The 20,187-nt window shown below is 38.7% G+C and overlaps 2 protein-coding genes across 2 annotated transcripts; both read right to left on the minus strand.

Annotated features, from left to right (window-relative positions):
* Positions 1 to 1,126: 1,126 nt before the first annotated feature.
* Positions 1,127 to 7,105, minus strand: jmjd8 (jumonji domain containing 8). Its single transcript, XM_079282025.1, has 9 exons — positions 6,967 to 7,105; positions 6,655 to 6,750; positions 6,398 to 6,446; positions 6,140 to 6,236; positions 5,827 to 5,895; positions 2,480 to 2,599; positions 1,868 to 1,935; positions 1,657 to 1,791; positions 1,127 to 1,391 (listed from the first exon to the last, which is right to left on the minus strand). The coding sequence occupies exons 1-9, from the start codon at positions 7,065 to 7,067 to the stop codon at positions 1,311 to 1,313; spliced, it is 816 nt and encodes a 271-aa protein (XP_079138151.1). The 5' UTR covers positions 7,068 to 7,105; the 3' UTR covers positions 1,127 to 1,310.
* A 708-nt stretch (positions 7,106 to 7,813) lies between these two features.
* LOC306787093 (trypsin I-P1-like) lies at positions 7,814 to 18,678 on the minus strand. The gene is made up of 6 exons (XM_079282118.1): positions 18,599 to 18,678; positions 17,022 to 17,042; positions 16,116 to 16,275; positions 15,129 to 15,397; positions 14,198 to 14,337; positions 7,814 to 9,486 (listed from the first exon to the last, which is right to left on the minus strand). Exons 1-6 carry the CDS (start codon positions 18,645 to 18,647, stop codon positions 9,178 to 9,180), a joined length of 948 nt encoding a protein of 315 aa, XP_079138244.1. The 5' UTR covers positions 18,648 to 18,678; the 3' UTR covers positions 7,814 to 9,177.
* Between the last annotated feature and the right edge of the window lie 1,509 nt (positions 18,679 to 20,187).

The following is a 20,187-nucleotide window of genomic DNA, read 5'->3' on the forward strand; positions in this document are numbered from 1 at the left end:
GTAGTCGTTGTGTGTCTCTTTGTAGTCGTGTGTCTCTTTGTAGTCGTGTCTCTTTGTAGTCGTTGTGTCTCTTTGTAGTCGTGTGTCTCTTTGTAGTCGTTGTCTCTTTGTAGTCGTGTCTCTTTGTAGCCGTCGTGTCTCTTTGTAGTCGTGTGTCTTTGTAGTCGTGTCTCTTTGTAGTCGTGTGTCTCTGTAGTCGTTGTGTCTCTGTAGTCGTCGTGTCTCTTTGTAGTCGTTGTGTCTCTTTGTAGTCGTGTCTCTTTGTAGTCGTTGTGTCTCTTTGTAGTCGTGTGTCTCTGTAGTCGTCGTGTCTCTTTGTAGTCGTTGTGTCTCTTTGTAGTCGTGTCTCTTTGTAGTCGTTGTGTCTCTTTGTAGTCGTGTCTCTTTGTAGTCGTGTGTCTCTTTGTAGTCGTTGTCTCTTTGTAGTCGTGTCTCTTTGTAGCCGTCGTGTCTCTTTGTAGTCGTGTGTCTCTTTGTAGTCGTGTCTCTTTGTAGTCGTGTGTCTCTGTAGTCGTTGTGTCTCTGTAGTCGTCGTGTCTCTGTAGTCGTCGTGTCTCTTTGTAGTCATGTGTCTCTTTGTAGTCGTGTCTCTTTGTAGTCGTGTGTCTCTGTAGTCGTTGTGTCTCTGTAGTCGTCGTGTCTCTGTAGTCGTCGTGTCTCTTTGTAGTCGTGTCTTTGTAGTCGTGTGTCTCTTTGTAGTCGTTGTCTCTTTGTAGTCGTGTCTCTTTGTAGCCGTCGTGTCTCTTTGTAGTCGTGTGTCTCTTTGTAGTCGTGTCTCTTTGTAGTCGTGTGTCTCTGTAGTCGTTGTGTCTCTGTAGTCGTCGTGTCTCTGTAGTCGTCGTGTCTCTTTGTAGTCATGTGTCTCTTTGTAGTCGTGTCTCTTTGTAGTCGTGTGTCTCTCTGTAGTCGTGTGTCTCTCTGTAGTCGTGTGTCTCTCTGTAGTCGTTGTGTCTCTTTGTAGTCGTGTGTCTCTTTGTAGTCGTTGTGTGTCAGTAGTAGTAGTCGTCCTCAGCTGGACTTTGTGTGGATTATCTGATGTTCTACAATAACACTTTTGTTATGAAACACGATGTTGTTGCAGTGAAATCTTAAAACTTGGTTGAAAGAACCACAGAAATAATGTGAAAACATTTTAACAGCAGATATTTTTATTCCTCAGAAGACTGGAACAAATGGCTCCTTTGGTCATTAAATACATTTTTATTGTTATTTTATGAGACAGCAACAAATGGAACCTTGTCACTGTGACGCTGCTGCTTCAGACATCAGATACAGACTCTTCCTCCTTCAGTCTGAGCTGATGAAGAAGATCAGCCGAGGAAGGTGGAGATGAAGACACTGGTGTCCAGGTTGAGGGTGGCATGCCACCAGCGGTCGGGGAAATACAGAACCTGATGGAGAAAAAGGGTTTTATCATTTTGTCTTCATTATGTTACGAGTCAAATTACTGCTGCGAGCAGAGAAACAGATTTAAAGTGTTCTGATTCACTATTATTGTTACTGAACACCATCAAGATCAAATCTTTTCCATGATACAGTTCCTCTGATTTCTGTTTGATGTTTTTTCGGTTTTGAAGAGGAACATTCTTCATAATAATAATAATAATAATAATACTAATACTAATAAACCAGCAGCACCAACAAGGTGTTGTTTACCTCTCCAGGTGAGATGGTGCACTCCAGCGGAGCCTCGTCCTCCGGCAGGTGCGGGTAGGTCTCCGTCACCCAGGACAGGGTGGAGCGGTTCGGGTGGAAGTGCGGCTCCTTGTCCGGCGGGTAGAGGAACCACCGCTGAGAGAGAAGAGTCCTTCACTGAAACCGAGACGTTGGTCTGAAGGAAACTAAAGAAAGGTGTTTGTGTCCTCACCTTTCTGCCGTAGATGACCTCAGAGAAACCAGGACCGTGCCAGTGGAAGGGGACTCCTGATCCAGGACCTGGAGCCCAAACACAGACCTGAAGCCTACGTCTTTAGATCTGATGCATTCGAGTCACAGGAAACTAAACAGTCGCTGAATTAAAACTGTTTAAAGAAACTTTTCATGACAAAAATCCAACAAGAACACTGTGTTTTCAAAGAACAATAATTTAAGTGTTTTACCTCAAATTACAAAATAAATCAAACAGAGCAGAAATAAATGTCGATTTAAAAGATTTAATACCGAAGAAAATGCTCCGATTTCTTTTAAAGGAAAAAACTGTCATAAAATGATTATATATTGATATTATCAGTCCTCATAACCACCAAATATTCAATCATTTTCAGAAATGTAACCCTTTAAATATCAGTTTAATTACATACTGCCGCTGTTTATTTTATTCAAAACATAAAAGTATTTATTTTCTGTAAACTAAATGCTGAGAACAGTCTGGTCTCAATAATCAATAATTAGCTACAATAATGATTACAATTTGTGTGCAGGAAACATGTTTAGGATCAAAACTACAGAACATGTCGGAGGTTGAACTCTGAGGACGGACCTGCGATGCCGAAGCTGAGCGCTGCGCTGGTGTGAGGCAGGACGTACGGAGGAGACTCGTACTGGTCCAGCAGACGCTGCCACTCCGTCACGTTGGTGCCGCCGAAGAAATACAGAGTTTCTGAGGAGACGAAACACAACCCGCAGTGTGTGTGGAGCTCCATTAAAACATCTGTTGTTTCTTCATCATCATCACACTGTCGTTTATTCTGACTCAGTCACACACATAAATACTCTCTAGAGCATATATATATATATATATAGATAGATATAATTTGTGATTTTAGTAACAATTTTCAAATATATATGTTTTAGTGCTGGGCAACTTAACACGTTATTATCACGTTAACACATTCATTAATTAACGCCGACAATTATATTATCGTGTGTTGACGCAGTTATTTATTTTTTATTCAGCGGACATTTCTAACACGAGAACCGGGCAGCGAGCGGTGAACAGCTGTTTGTGTGGCGTCACTTCCTGCTGCTGCTCTTTTAGTAAGTTACCTTTTTTTTTTTTTTTTTTTGGCTGAGGAAACGGACTTCCAATGCCATTTCCACCAGCCCAAAAAAAAAAAACTGCGTTAACGCGCGATAATATAATTGTCATAATAACGCGTTAACTTGCCCAGCACTAATATATATACATATACATATATATATATGAAACAGTTGTGTATTTAAAGATTGAAGTCTTCGGTAGGAACCACTGAGCTCGGCGCTGAGAGCCACAGACAGGAAGTGAGGAACGTATTGAGAGACGGACCAACACATACTGTCGGTTGATCTGCACATTTTGTTTGTTTCTTTGAAGGACAAAAATACTGAATGTCTCGTCGATCTTCAGGAGAAACTCTCAGACGAGCTTCAGTACAGGTGAGCAACAAACGATACATCGGGAAGTAACGCTGAACACTACGATACATCGGGACGTAACGCTGAACAGTACGATACATCGGGACGTAACGCTGAACACTACGATACATCGGGACGTAACACTGAACAGTACAATACATCGGGACGTAACGCTGAACAGTACGATACATCGGGACGTAACGCTGAACACTACGATACATCGGGACGTAACACTGAACAGTACAATACATCGGGACGTAACCCTGAACAGTACGATACATCGGGACGTAACGCTGAACACTACGATACATCGGGACGTAACGCTGAACAGTACGATACATCGGGACGTAACACTGAACAGTACGATACATCGGGACGTAACGCTGAACAGTACGATACATCGGGACGTAACGCTGAACAATACGATACATCGGGACGTAACACTGAACAGTACGATACATCGGGACGTAACACTGAACACTACGATACATCGGGACGTAACGCTGAACAGTACGATACATCGGGACGTAACGCTGAACAGTACGATACATCGGGACGTAACGCTGAACAGTACGATACATCGGGACGTAACGCTGAACAGTACGATACATCGGGACGTAACGCTGAACAGTACGATACATCGGGACGTAACGCTGAACAGTACGATACATCGGGACGTAAGGCTGAACAGTACGATACATCGGGACGTAACGCTGAACAGTACGATACATCGGGACGTAACGCTGAACAGTACGATACATCGGGACGTAACGCTGAACAGTACGATACATCGGGACGTAACGCTGAACAGTACGATACATCGGGACGTAACGCTGAACAGTACGATACATCGGGACGTAACGCTGAACAGTACGATACATCGGGACGTAACGCTGAACAGTACGATACATCGGGACGTAACGCTGAACAGTACGATACATCCGGACGTAACGCTGAACAGTACGATACATCGGGACGTAACGCTGAACACTACGATACATCGGGACGTAACGCTGAACAGTACGATACATCGGGACGTAACGCTGAACAGTACGATACATCGGGACGTAACGCTGAACAGTACGATACATCGGGACGTAACGCTGAACAGTACGATACATCGGGACGTAACGCTGAACAGTACGATACATCGGGACGTAACGCTGAACAGTACGATACATCGGGACGTAACGCTGAACAGTACGATACATCGGGACGTAACGCTGAACAGTACGATACATCGGGACGTAACGCTGAACAGTACGATACATCGGGACGTAACGCTGAACACTACGATACATCGGGACGTAACGCTGAACAGTACGATACATCGGGACGTAACGCTGAACAGTACGATACATCGGGACGTAACGCTGAACAGTACGATACATCGGGACGTAACGCTGAACAGTACGATACATCGGGACGTAACGCTGAACAGTACGATACATCGGGACGTAACGCTGAACAGTACGATACATCGGGACGTAACGCTGAACAGTACGATACATCGGGACGTAACGCTGAACAGTACGATACATCGGGACGTAACGCTGAACAGTACGATACATCGGGACGTAACGCTGAACACTACGATACATCGGGACGTAACGCTGAACAGTACGATACATCGGGACGTAACGCTGAACAGTACGATACATCGGGACGTAACGCTGAACAGTACGATACATCGGGACGTAACGCTGAACAGTACGATACATCGGGACGTAACGCTGAACAGTACGATACATCGGGACGTAACGCTGAACAGTACGATACATCGGGACGTAACGCTGAACAGTACGATACATCGGGACGTAACGCTGAACAGTACGATACATCGGGACGTAACGCTGAACAGTACGATACATCGGGACGTAACGCTGAACAGTACGATACATCGGGACGTAACGCTGAACAGTACGATACATCGGGACGTAACGCTGAACAGTACGATACATCGGGACGTAACGCTGAACAGTACGATACATCGGGACGTAACGCTGAACAGTACGATACAGCGGGACGTAACGCTGAACAGTACGATACATCGGGACGTAACACTGAACAGTACGATACATCGGGACGTAACGCTGAACAGTACGATACATCGGGACGTAACACTGAACAGTACAATACATCGGGACGTAACGCTGAACAGTACGATACATCGGGACGTAACACTGAACAGTACGATACATCGGGACGTAACGCTGAACAGTACGATACATCGGGACGTAACGCTGAACAGTACGATACATCGGGACGTAACACTGAACAGTACGATACATCGGGACGTAACACTGAACAGTACGATACATCGGGACGTAACACTGAACAGTACAATACAGTGGGATGTAAACCGTGTGTTATTAAGATTACTCTACACAAAACTACTTTCACTGTTTTAGAGTCAAGTTCAGAGTTCATTCTCACTTCAGCAGTCGTCATAAACATTTCAGTTACGTATTTTAAATGTTGTGTTTTACTCACCGCTGCCGAGGACGTCTGCAGACTGAGGCCTCAGCCAGACGTCCACGTACTCCTGCAGAGGGACGTCCACTGAGACAACAGGACAGAGACCAGAGACCAGAGACCACAGGACAGAGACCAGAGGACCAGAGGACCAGAGGACCAGAGACCACAGGACAGAGACCAGAGGACCAGCGACCAGAGGACAGAGACCAGAGGACCAGAGACCAGAGGACCAGAGACCACAGGACAGAGACCACAGAGACACACAGAGACACAGTGAGTGTTTGTGAGCTTCAAACAGTAGATAAACACCGGTCAACAACGTTCTTACCTTTCCTGTAAGAGTACGTGTTGGCGGTGCTGAGCCGAACTCTCCGGTCTCCATATTGTTCTAGTAAACTGGACCTGGAGCACGAAGACCTGAACCTCTAAAACAGGTGATTCATGGATTCATACATTAGTTTATGATCAGTGTGAATGTGTCACGTTTCAAACACTTTCAGATGAAACAAACAGGTTAACATGGTTGAGTGTGACGGTGTATTAATATAAACGTGGTTGAGGATGATGAAGAGATGAAGATACGCACCATGTTGTCAGTCAGACCTCTGAGGATCACCGGTCGGCTGAACGCGTATCTGAACAAATATATATATATATATATATATATATATATATATATATATATATATATATATATATATATATATATACCACAGTGAGTCAGCAGATTAACAGCTGTCAGGATGTTGAGGATCAGTGTGTTCACGGTGCTCGAATACACAAAAGTATCTGATGTTATGATGCAAGTACTTGACTTTTAATGGATTCATTTGGTTTTTGTACCTTTGGATGAACTGCTGATGAGAGAGCGAGGAGCCGTCCAGCACATCGATGTTACACAAACCTCCATCCTGTAGTCTGACGTCAGAGTCTGACGACCTGAACACACACACGCGCAGAAATATACAAATGTGTGTATAGATACTGTACGTACAGTATATATATATATATTATACAGTATGTGTATGTACAGTATATGTGTATGTATATATGTATAAATACTGTGTAAATGTGCGTGTGTACACACATATACAAGTGGTACAATTCATAACGTAACGTTAGTACAATAATACTACAAAGACAGTAATTGCTCACCAGCCGCCTCCGGCAGCGCGCGGCTCGGCTGCCTTCAGTCCGATGACCCATGTCAGAAAGAGCCGCGTGCACGCGCTGAACGCAGCCGCTTTATGTTCCATTCAAAACTCGAGACACGAAAACGGAGATTTAACGTAAATATCCCATCATCCCTGAGAACGAGCCGTCATCCCGCTTCCTGTCCGAGAGCCAATCAATAGCCACCACATTAATCTGACTGCGTGCTGCGTTCAGGTTACGTGGGAACTATAAGACACACTGTATAACTCTGTTTAGTACAAGTTTTGAGGTACTTGTACTTTACTTGAGTATTTCCAGAGCTAAATATTGTATTTTATGGAATAAAATGTTCACACACAAAACATCTGAAAATGTACAAATGAGACGAATAATCAATAAGTCGATTAACAGGAAACTGTAATTAAAGTATCAAAAGTAAAAGTACTAATTATGCAAAATGGCCCCAAGCAGAGAGTTACTGAGTATTGAAATACTTTTACTGATTGGATGTTAAACGATGATGTTTAAAGATTATAAGAGCTATTAATACACTTTTTATACTCGTACCAGCTAACAGATACATGCACATTATCATAAAGTGCAATACTTCTCTCTGAAATGCAGTAGAAGTAGAAATACTCAAGAAAAGTACAAGTATGTGAAAATTTTACTTTAGTACTTCAATAAATGTTTAATTGTGTGATGTTTTAAATGCAGAAGTGTTACTTGTAGTGGAGTATTTCATAGTGTTGTGTTGGTACTTTTACTTCAGTGAAAGATCAGAATACTTTGTCTCGATCACTTTCTTTTAAAGTCGCTTCACAGAAGAAAATCAAACATTCAGAAGAAATCTTTAATTCAAATAAAAGTAAAACAGATCAAAACGTAGTATTTAAAATATTTGTGGTACAGTTCAGCCGTTTTAGTATTGTGTAGCGTCACATTAAACTGCAACAAGTATTTGACTGAATGTAAAATATGTTGCTGTTAATAACTGGAAATATTGTTTGTACTTCATTATGATTCAAAAGATCACAGTTGGAACTGCTCAGTGCAAAAATAGATCAAGGCATTAATAATCAATCATGAAAAGATGAAAGAGGTAATAAGTCATAAAAACACAATATGCACCGTCGCTCTTCATCACAGGAGTTCTTTAACTTCTCAAATTCACCGTCAGTGCAAAGGTTTCATGTTTGTGCTTCATGAACAATTCAAATATCATTTTGCAGAAACAAATCTGGTAAAAACATTTCAACAAAACCGGATTATAGTCTGCATATTAAACTGAGTCTGGAGTTTTAATGAATCAAATGTGATAATTAGAGTCAAATTAATAAAGCTTTCAGTAAATAATTAATCAATCAAGTAATCAATTAATCAATCTGCGTTTAAATGATAAATTAATCATTTTACATTTTACGAGAGAATAGAAACATTTATTCTGTTTATTTGTGTGTCAGTCAAACATTTTCCACCGAACATTGAATCTGTTTAATCAACATATTTATTTTAAGATTTAACTTCGAATTTAAATATTCACAAAATAGAAACTGTACATTTTTAAAGGAGGAAATAAATATTTGGAAATGTATTAAATGAGTTAAATTTAAAAACTTTTAGGATTTTCTTTTCCAATTTTAAATCTTAATCATTAATTCATCATTTCAAAATTTGAAAGTCAGTCTTGATCAATTATTTTAATAGCTTTTTAAAATTTCATTCACAAACAGGTTTAAAGTTTCCACTGAAGATTATTTCACCTGTTTCCACAATTGATAAATATATTAACAATGAATTTCATTTTTACAAGCAACACGTCTAAATGTTCTTCTTCCTGCTTCTCAAATCTGAAGATGACCTGTTTTATGTGTTTTATTTTGTTGTTTCATTTGATGGTAAACTAAAAATATTTTGGTTTTGAATAAATGGAAAAAATAAACTATTTCAATCAATATCTTTGAGCGGAGGGAAATTATATTTATGTGAATATTTTCAGCAGACAAAATAATTGATCTATTTCACAGTTTGCACAAATACTTGTGGAGTCTTTGTTGTTGTGAACAGACAACAGAGATGAAGGATTTCTTTAAGACGTCTTTCTCTGTCTGTCCATTGAAAAGACAAAACTATGAATTAATCAGCAGATTTATCCAGTTTTGAAATCATTTTCTTGTGACTGGTTTCTGTAAAACTCCATGAACATCATCACTATGTGAGCACGAAGAGAGAGAAGAGGACGGGGAAGAGGGACAGCAGCAGAGTGAAGGAGAGAGAAACCACACCAGTGGTCCCGGCCGTGGACGTGGACGTGGACGTGGACGCGGACGCGGTCGCGTTCACGTTCACGAAGCCGGGCCGGTTGCTGCTGATCTGGCTGTTGATCCAGCTCTGGTACTCGGACACTCGGGTGTAGACTCCGGGGAAGCCGGGCAGAGCGCATCCGCTCCCGAAGCTCACCACTCCGGCCAGGATCCACCTGGAGCCCATCTGATTGACCAGCGGGCCGCCGGAGTCCCCCTAACGGGACGACATGTTGCTTACAACACCAGAAACACAGTATTCATCGGCAGAATATTGTATGGTATATGTATTCAAAACTCAAAGATTTTTATTTTATCATCAAATAAAACAACAAAATAAAACACGTAACCTTCATATTTCAGAAGCAGGAACAAGAGAATATTTAGATGCTTTGTTTGTAAAATGACTGAAATGTATTATTATATGTTTAAGGTGTTTAATTATCATCTACATCATAAACTGACAAATTCATAACGAATCGATAACTGAAAATTCTGCTGCTTTATACTGTACTACATCTCAGAGGTACATGTTGTACTTTATACTGTACTACATCTCAGAGGTACATGTTGTACTTTATACTGTACTACATCTCAGAGGTACATGTTGTACTTTATACTGTACTACATCTCAGAGGTACATGTTGTACTTTATACTGTACTACATCTCAGAGGTACATGTTGTACTTTATACTGTACTACATCTCAGAGGTACATGTTGTACTTTATACTGTACTACATCTCAGAGGTACATGTTGTACTTTATACTGTACTACATCTCAGAGGTACATGTTGTACTTTACACTGTACTACATCTCAGAGGTACATGTTGTACTTTATACTGTACTACATCTCAGAGGTACATGTTGTACTTTATACTGTACTACATCTCAGAGGTACATGTTGTACTTTATACTGTACTACATCTCAGAGGTACATGTTGTACTTTATACTGTACTACATCTCAGAGGTACATGTTGTACTTTATACTGTACTACATCTCAGAGGTACATGTTGTACTTTATACTGTACTACATCTCAGAGGTACATGTTGTACTTTACACTGTACTACATCTCAGAGGTACATGTTGTACTTTATACTGTACTACATCTCAGAGGTACATGTTGTACTTTACACTGTACTACATCTCAGAGGTACATGTTGTACTTTATACTGTACTACATCTCAGAGGTACATGTTGTACTTTACACTGTACTACATCTCAGAGGTACATGTTGTACTTTATACTGTACTACATCTCAGAGGTACATGTTGTACTTTATACTGTACTACATCTCAGAGGTACATGTTGTACTTTACACTGTACTACATCTCAGAGGTACATGTTGTACTTTATACTGTACTACATCTCAGAGGTACATATTGTACTTTATACTGTACTACATCTCAGAGGTACATGTTGTACTTTACACTGTACTACATCTCAGAGGTACATATTGTACTTTATACTGTACTACATCTCAGAGGTACATGTTGTACTTTACACTGTACTACATCTCAGAGGTACATATTGTACTTTATACTGTACTACATCTCAGAGGTACATATTGTACTTTATACTGTACTACATCTCAGAGGTACATGTTGTACTTTATACTGTACTACATCTCAGAGGTACATGTTGTACTTTATACTGTACTACATCTCAGATGTACATATTGTACTTTATACTGTACTACATCTCAGAGGTACATGTTGTACTTTATACTGTACTACATCTCAGAGGTACATGTAGTACTTTATACTGTACTACATCTCAGAGGTACATATTGTACTTTATACTGTACTACATCTCAGAGGTACATATTGTACTTTATACTGTACTACATCTCAGAGGTACATATTGTACTTTATACTGTACTACATCTCAGAGGTACATATTGTACTTTATACTGTACTACATCTCAGAGGTACATATTGTACTTTATACTGTACTACATCTCAGAGGTACATATTGTACTTTATACTGTACTACATCTCAGAGGTACATGTTGTACTTTATACTGTACTACATCTCAGAGGTACATATTGTACTTTATACTGTACTACATCTCAGAGGTACATATTGTACTTTATACTGTACTACATCTCAGAGGTACATGTAGTACTTTATACTGTACTACATCTCAGAGGTACATGTTGTACTTTACACTGTACTACATCTCAGAGGTACATGTTGTACTTTATACTGTACTACATCTCAGAGGTACATATTGTACTTTATACTGTACTACATCTCAGAGGTACATGTAGTACTTTATACTGTACTACATCTCAGAGGTACATGTTGTACTTTACACTGTACTACATCTCAGAGGTACATGTTGTACTTTACACTGTACTACATCTCAGAGGTACATGTTGTACTTTACACTGTACTACATCTCAGAGGTACATGTTGTACTTTATACTGTACTACATCTCAGAGGTACATGTTGTACTTTACACTGTACTACACCTCAGAGGTACATGTTGTACTTTATACTGTACTACACCTCAGAGGTACATGTAGTACTTTATACTGTACTACATCTCAGAGGTACATATTGTACTTTACACTGTACTACATCTCAGAGGTACATGTTGTACTTTACACTGTACTACATCTCAGAGGTACACATTGTACTTTATACTGTACTACATCTCAGAGGTACATATTGTACTTTATACTGTACTACATCTCAGAGGTACATGTTGTACTTTATACTGTACTACATCTCAGAGGTACATGTTGTACTTTACACTGTACTACATCTCAGAGGTACATGTTGTACTTTATACTGTACTACATCTCAGAGGTACATATTGTACTTTATACTGTACTACATCTCAGAGGTACATGTTGTACTTTATACTGTACTACATCTCAGAGGTACATGTTGTACTTTATACTGTACTACATCTCAGAGGTACATGTTGTACTTTATACTGTACTACACCTCAGAGGTACATGTTGTACTTTACACTGTACTACATCTCAGAGGTACATGTTGTACTTTATACTGTACTACATCTCAGAGGTACATATTGTACTTTATACTGTACTACATCTCAGAGGTACATATTGTACTTTATACTGTACTACATCTCAGAGGTACATGTTGTACTTTATACTGTACTACATCTCAGAGGTACATGTTGTACTTTATACTGTACTACATCTCAGAGGTACATATTGTACTTTATACTGTACTACATCTCAGAGGTACATATTGTACTTTATACTGTACTACATCTCAGAGGTACATGTTGTACTTTATACTGTACTACATCTCAGAGGTACATGTTGTACTTTATACTGTACTACATCTCAGAGGTACATATTGTACTTTATACTGTACTACATCTCAGAGGTACATGTTGTACTTTATACTGTACTACATCTCAGAGGTACATGTTGTACTTTATACTGTACTACACCTCAGAGGTACATGTTGTACTTTATACTGGACTACACCTCAGAGGTACATGTTGTACTTTATACTGTACTACACCTCAGAGGTACATGTTGTACTTTATACTGTACTACACCTCAGAGGTACATGTTGTACTTTATACTGTACTACACCTCAGAGGTACATATTGTACTTTATACTGTACTACATCTCAGAGGTACATGTTGTACTTTATACTGTACTACATCTCAGAGGTACATGTTGTACTTTATACTGTACTACATCTCACAGGTACATGTTGTACTTTATACTGTACTACATCTCAGAGGTACATGTTGTACTTTATACTGTACTACACCTCAGAGGTACATGTTGTACTTTACACTGTACTACATCTCAGAGGTACATGTTGTACTTTATACTGTACTACATCTCAGAGGTACATATTGTACTTTATACTGTACTACATCTCAGAGGTACATGTTGTACTTTATACTGTACTACACCTCAGAGGTACATGTTGTACTTTACACTGTACTACATCTCAGAGGTACATGTTGTACTTTATACTGTACTACATCTCAGAGGTACATATTGTACTTTATACTGTACTACATCTCAGAGGTACATATTGTACTTTATACTGTACTACATCTCAGAGGTACATGTTGCACTTTATACTGTACTACATCTCAGAGGTACATGTACTTTATACTGTACTACATCTCAGAGGTACATGTACTTTATACTGTACTACATCTCAGAGGTACATATTGTACTTTGTATATGTGTACATAATGTACATATTGTACACTGGCAGCAAATACATTTTTTCCTTCAGTAAAAGTATTTACGCCACAGTTTAAAAATACTCGCTGTTCATTGAAATATACTTAAAAGTATCACAGTCAGAAGTACTCATCATGCAGAATGATTTATATCATACTATAGTATTATAACTTGATGCATTAATGTGTTCATCACTTTAAAGCAGTGGTGGTCCATCAGGGCCTTCAAGGTCTAAACAGAATCACAAAGCTATTTCTATTTTATAATTTAATAATCTTTTTTAAATACGCTACATGTATTATAATTTATAAAAATATTTTCCCCATTATCTTATGTTCTCATTGCACAGCTGCTGTCTTCCTCAGTTGCTCTGCTTCCAGTGCAGCTTGTTTTAAGGAGAGCTTTTATCCAATAAGTAAGACTTGTACCGAACGGTTTAATACGAATACGTACATAGTTACAGCCTTAGAAATGAATAATAGCTGTGGCGCCATCATGTGGTTATAAGGTGGTATTTCAGCTGCAGGACGGCAGTGAAGGCCCAGCTATAAAATGCACCGCCGCCACTGCTTTAACGATGGAGCTCATTTGAATGACTTTATATCCTGCTGGTGGTGTCATCAGTAATAATACTTGAGTTAATCGTTGATTCATACTCTGAATGTGTAGAGTAACTAAAGTTACATCTGCAGCTCTCAGCGTGTCATCGGGAGGAGACTCACCTGGCAGGAGTCCCTCCCTCCCTCGTCCAGACCGGCACAGATCATGTTGCTGGTGATTATTCCGTAGGCGGCGTCACACTGAGTGTTGTTGACGACGGGGACTTGAACCTCCTGCAGCGTCTGAGGGAACGGGAGCGGAACTGAAGACGGAAAGACACCATAAGTCTGGGAGACACGTTCCTTCATCATCACCATCATCACCATCATCACCCTGTAGTTTATATAGTCTGTATATATATATATATATATACATATATATATATATACTGTATATATATATATATATATATATATATATATATATACACGTATATATATATATATATATATATATATATATATATATATATATATATATATATACGTGTATATATATATGTATATATATATATATATATATACGTATATATATATATATATATATATATATATATATATATATATATATATATATATATATATATATATATATATATATATATATATATATATATATATATATATATATATATATATATATATATATATATATATATATATATATATATATATATATACGTATATATATATATATATATATATATATATATATATACTGTATATACTGTATATACATATATGTCCTTTTTAAGTGGTTCCTGCTCTATCAGAACATGGTGAAGCAGGACTGTGAGGAGTCGATCCAGACTGTAAATCTGTGAGATGTTACTTTCATTTTTAAAGAGGATCAGCTAAAGATGAACAGCTAATGTATTTACATATTAATATACTTTGATTTCATTTACACAGTCAAAGGTACAAGAGGCCTGCGGACGGACAAAGTACAGTTTGGTGTCATGTGTGTGTAAAAACAAAAGGCAGGACTTTTACTCGTAACACCGTACAGTCGTCCACTATTAACATTAATAACGCATTTAAAATAAACTCTCACCGCTAGTTCTGATGGTTCCCCATCCGGTGACCCAGCAGGACGTCCCGCCCGCGAACGTGCTGCCGTCCGCCGCCAGACACACCGGCCTGATGTAGTCGGTGAAGGAGACGGCTGAGGACAGCTGCAACAAGGCGATGTCGTTGTCGTTGGTTTGGGCGTTGTAGCCCGGATGTCTGATGACCTGAGACAGACTCCGGGACACTTCGTTAGCGTTCGGCAGCTGCTGGGTGTCCCGTCCGAGAAAGACGGTGAAACCGGAAGGATTGGAGCTGAAGGACGGAAGAGACGATATGTTTGAATGTGCAGTAAAAGTACTATAGTACCATGCTGCACAAATACTTTGTTTCAGTAAAAATACGATTACCACACTGTACTAATACTCTAACAATAAAAGTAAAAAAAAAACTCTGGTACAACTAAAGGTACTAAAACCACACTGTACAAATACAATAGCATTATTAACATTATTAAATCTGGATTTAGAAAATGTTTTACATGAAAAATGACTTCAATCATCAAAATAGTTTTCATAATAATTTGTTGTAAATCAACTAATTGATGAATTGAATAATTGATGAATTGAATAATTGATGATTGAATAATTGACGAATCGATTACTTGACAAATTTATTAAATTAAATTGACTGATTGATTACTTGACTAATTGATGAATTTACTAATTGATCTACTTGTATAAAATGTTGGGGAGTTTAATTCATAACTAAACATCATATTTCATGAATTCTTCATGAAATGTTTTGTGTTAAAAATGTGAATTGGTAAAGCTGTCAGATAAATGTAGAGAAGTAATAAGTAGATTTCAGAGCTAGCAGCAGTATGAAGTGTCATGAGAGGTAAAAGAAGAGTCATTCACAGAGTCACAGCTGCTTGTCCGATTTGTTTGTCCCATAAAGAAGAAGATGGTGGATGTTTGTATTCGTGTCTTTTTCTGCCGCATCCTCTACGGCTTCACGTGTCGGAGCTCACCTGCGGAAACAGTGAGCGGCGGTCAGGACCCACTCGTCGTTGATCAGCGAGCCTCCGCAGAAGTGACCGGTCGTGTGCAGACTGGCCTGCCACGGCCACGTGCCGGCGGGCGCGTTCTCGCCTCCGACGATCCGGGTGTTGAGCGGCGCGGAGCCGCAAACTGCCGGGAATCAGTTCACAGAACAGTTCAACACATCAGCGAGATGAACACTGACACAAGGTTCCTTCACGGCTCTTCTGTGACATGATGGATGTCGAGCTCGTGTCTGTGTTGAAATAGAGCCAGGAGGAGCTTAGCTTAGCTTAGCTTAGCATAATGACTGGAAGTGGGTGCAAACGGCCCTGTACACCATATTTAGTTTGTTTTAATGCAAACAGAAATGCAGCAGCGTGGCAGAAAGCTGCTTCTATCGATTATTATTCTATATAATATACAGACTCCCCTGAAACCTGGACTGGATGAATGAATGAATGAATGAATGGATGAATGGATGAATGGATGGATGAATGGATGGATGAATGGATGAATGGATGAATGAATGAATGGATGAATGGATGGATGAATGGATGAATGAATGGATGGATGAATGGATGGATGAATGAATGGGTGAATGAATGGATGAATGAATGGGTGGATGAATGAATGGATGAATGGATGAATGAATGAATGGATGAATGAGTGGATGAATGGATGGATGAATGGATGGATGAATGAATGAATGGGTGAATGGATGAATGAATGAATGGATGAATGAGTGAATGAATGGGTGAATGAATGGATGAATGAATGGATGAATGAATGAATGGATGAATGAATGAATGGATGGATGGATGAATGAATGAATGATGACTGGATCCACGGAGGGAGCTCTGAACCCTGTGAACTGGAATGAGAACAGAACTCACCGTCGAGCTGTGCGTTGCTTCCTGCGGAGACAAAGAATGAGAATATATTCGTGTTTGTTGCATTCTGAAGCATTCAAATCAGTTTCGAGGAACAATTGATTCATTTCCCAGAATATGGGAAACTAAACCGACTGGTTGGTTGTCATTGTGTTGCTGGGCGAGGTTGGTATTTGTAGCAGGAAGTCAAACAAGAGGATGTTTTAAATGTCCTTCCAGTTCCAAGACATGACACGATAAGATCTCCAGATGAAAAGATTATCGTGTCATGAGGTTTGTGAGGCATCTCACTTCCTCGTTGGATATTCTACTTCTCTCTCTTTACTTACTTTCCAGATCAATCGTCAATATTTCACCGAAAAAGAAATCAGAGATTGGAGAAAATGACAGACTGTGAAAAAGGGATTGATGTGATCAGATCTTAGTTTCTTCTTCTCTCCCATTAATCGTGTCAGGACCCGTCAGATTTATCTGGTGCCCCTCTGGAGGGGCCCGACCCCTATGTTGAGACCCACCGGACTAAACTATGTGACTGTATGTAAAGTAGTTCAAAGTATCTTCATCTGGAGCAGCTTTAACATCTAATGATATACACAAGTACATCAGTCACAGGAGACATGTACTGCTCTGTGGGTACTTTTACTGCAGCTGACGATACTACTGTGCTTTTACTGCATGAATACTGCAGTAGTGTTGCTGCTCTATAAGAACTTTTACATGTTGGAGCTGAGAATACTCTCTGGTGTCGACCTGTCAATCACTGTGTAGCCCCGCCCTAAAGCATCCCCTGCTTTATGGTCTGTGTGACTCTAAATGGAGCATAATGTACTAAATGAACATCATGCTGTATTGAAGAAGACTTGAAACTAGAGATTGAGACATAAACTCATGTTTACAATGTTTACTGAGGTAACAAATCAAGAGAGAAGTAGAGTCATTTTCTATAGACTTCTATACAACCAGAGGAGTCGACATTACTGTGCTAAACATAGTATCATCATATTTTAAGCCAATTATTTTGTGTCAAAACTCAATTTGTAAAGTACCTGAAACAGAAATACAATTATAAAGTACCTCTAAATATGTACTTAATACAGTACATGATGGTGTTTAGTTCCACCACTGTCCCCTTTCACCTGACGACACAGAATGTATCATATTTAACTGTGAATATGTTTTTACAGACAGCTGGTGTTACTTTGTTTTCAATGCATTGATGACTCAGTTGTGATTTGCACATTCACGTTGTTGACTGAGAGGTTAAGTTGTCCAGTGAAACCTGCTGGTGTGGATTCTCATGCTGCTGAAACATTCCATTCACGTGATTTCTCTGTCCATTTGAACTCACCTGTGTGAACAGGTGAGTTCTTTACATTTCAAACACTGAGCTCTTTTACTTCAAACGCTCACCAGAGTTATTCTTTTATCAACGACAGCTTTTAATAAACTGTCCTGACAGGAAAGAAGCTCCAATACAAAAACACACATTTATGAGTATCAACAGAAACAGAGAATTCTACTTCCTGTCATTATGAATACAGATTATTACTGAGACAGTTGTTATTAAGCTATTAACTCACCTGTTAGAACCAGCAGGACGACGCCACAAAGTAGCAGCTTCATCTCCATGGTGTGAGTCTGTGAGTGCGTCCTGTCAGCTGTGAACACCTTCACGGCGGCTGAGAGCAGGAAGGTGTGGCTGCACCTGAGGTAACACGTCACATACCAAACACACCGTCTGCACTCAAACGGCCTCAGTCAGCAGCCAGAGGGCCCCACACACACTCTCAGGGCCCCGCACACACACTCTCAGGGCCCCGCACACACACTCTCAGGGCCCCGGCGCTCAGACCCGCGCTGACGTTTCCTGAACTGAACCTGAACTCACGTTATGTTTTCGGTGCTTTTTTAAATTGTTGTTATTCTTTAGACATTGCCTCTTCTGTTGATCTCAAATGGCTTCATGGTGTCTTTTATTTATTGTACGTTGTTTTATTATTTGTTGTCTTTCTGAGTTTCACCACTGACAAGATGCTTCACTCTCAACAATATTATATATAAGTACATCAGTCACAGGAGACGTACTGATCTATGAGTACTTTACTCTGAGCTGAGAATCCTGCTGTACTTTTACTGCATTAATACTGCAGTACTTTAGCTGCTCTATGAGAGCTTTTACATCTTGGAGCTGAGAATACTGTAGACTTATTATTAGATATTACATCTCCTGCTGTTAACTCAGGGAGTTTATTCTCAATAGGTTCTTGACATAAAAGCAATGTTTTTGTTTTATGATGTTCACCAAGTATTATAAGTTTAGAAAATGACCCTCATATTAGTAATACTGTGTATGAATGTCAGTAATACTGCTGCTGTCTGTTCACAGCAGTGAGGGTGGAAGTACTCAAAAGTACCACAGTGTAGAAATACTACTGTTACAAGTGGAAATTGCAAAATTATTTAAATAAAATATTCTGAAAATACCCGAAGTATAAGTACTTGGACTTTGGAACAATGTATATGATTATAATTATTGATGCATTTATGTGTTCATCACTTTATATTTAAAAAACACATATCATCATAGACTACGTTTTATTGCTGTGCCTTAATAACTCTGATCCTACTGAAGATGGATGTTCTGAATATATATATATATATATAATTACATATCATTATATATATATAATTATATATGTAATTATAAATATAATTTTATATATATAATTATATTTATAATTATATATAATTACATATAATTATATATATATAATTATACATGTAATTATATATAATTATATATGTAATTATAAATATAATTATATAATTATATATATAATTACATATATAATTATATATATATAATTATATATATATAATTATACATGTAATTATATATAATTATATATGTAATTATAAATATAATTATATAATTATATATATAATTACATATATAATTATATATATATAGCTGTGAAAATATCTTCCTTTGGCGTCATCTGGTGGCAATATTAAGAATGACTATGGCAGAATTGACTTATTTTTGTATATTTGTGTATATATACTGACATATATGTATATATGTATACATATATATTTATATATGTATACATACATATATGCATATATACACAAACACAGCTGAGCTCTTCTCGACTTTCTAACTCTT

This window comes from Melanostigma gelatinosum, assembly GCF_949748355.1.
Source record: "Melanostigma gelatinosum genome assembly, chromosome: 13".
Lineage (NCBI taxonomy): Eukaryota > Metazoa > Chordata > Actinopteri > Perciformes > Zoarcidae > Melanostigma > Melanostigma gelatinosum.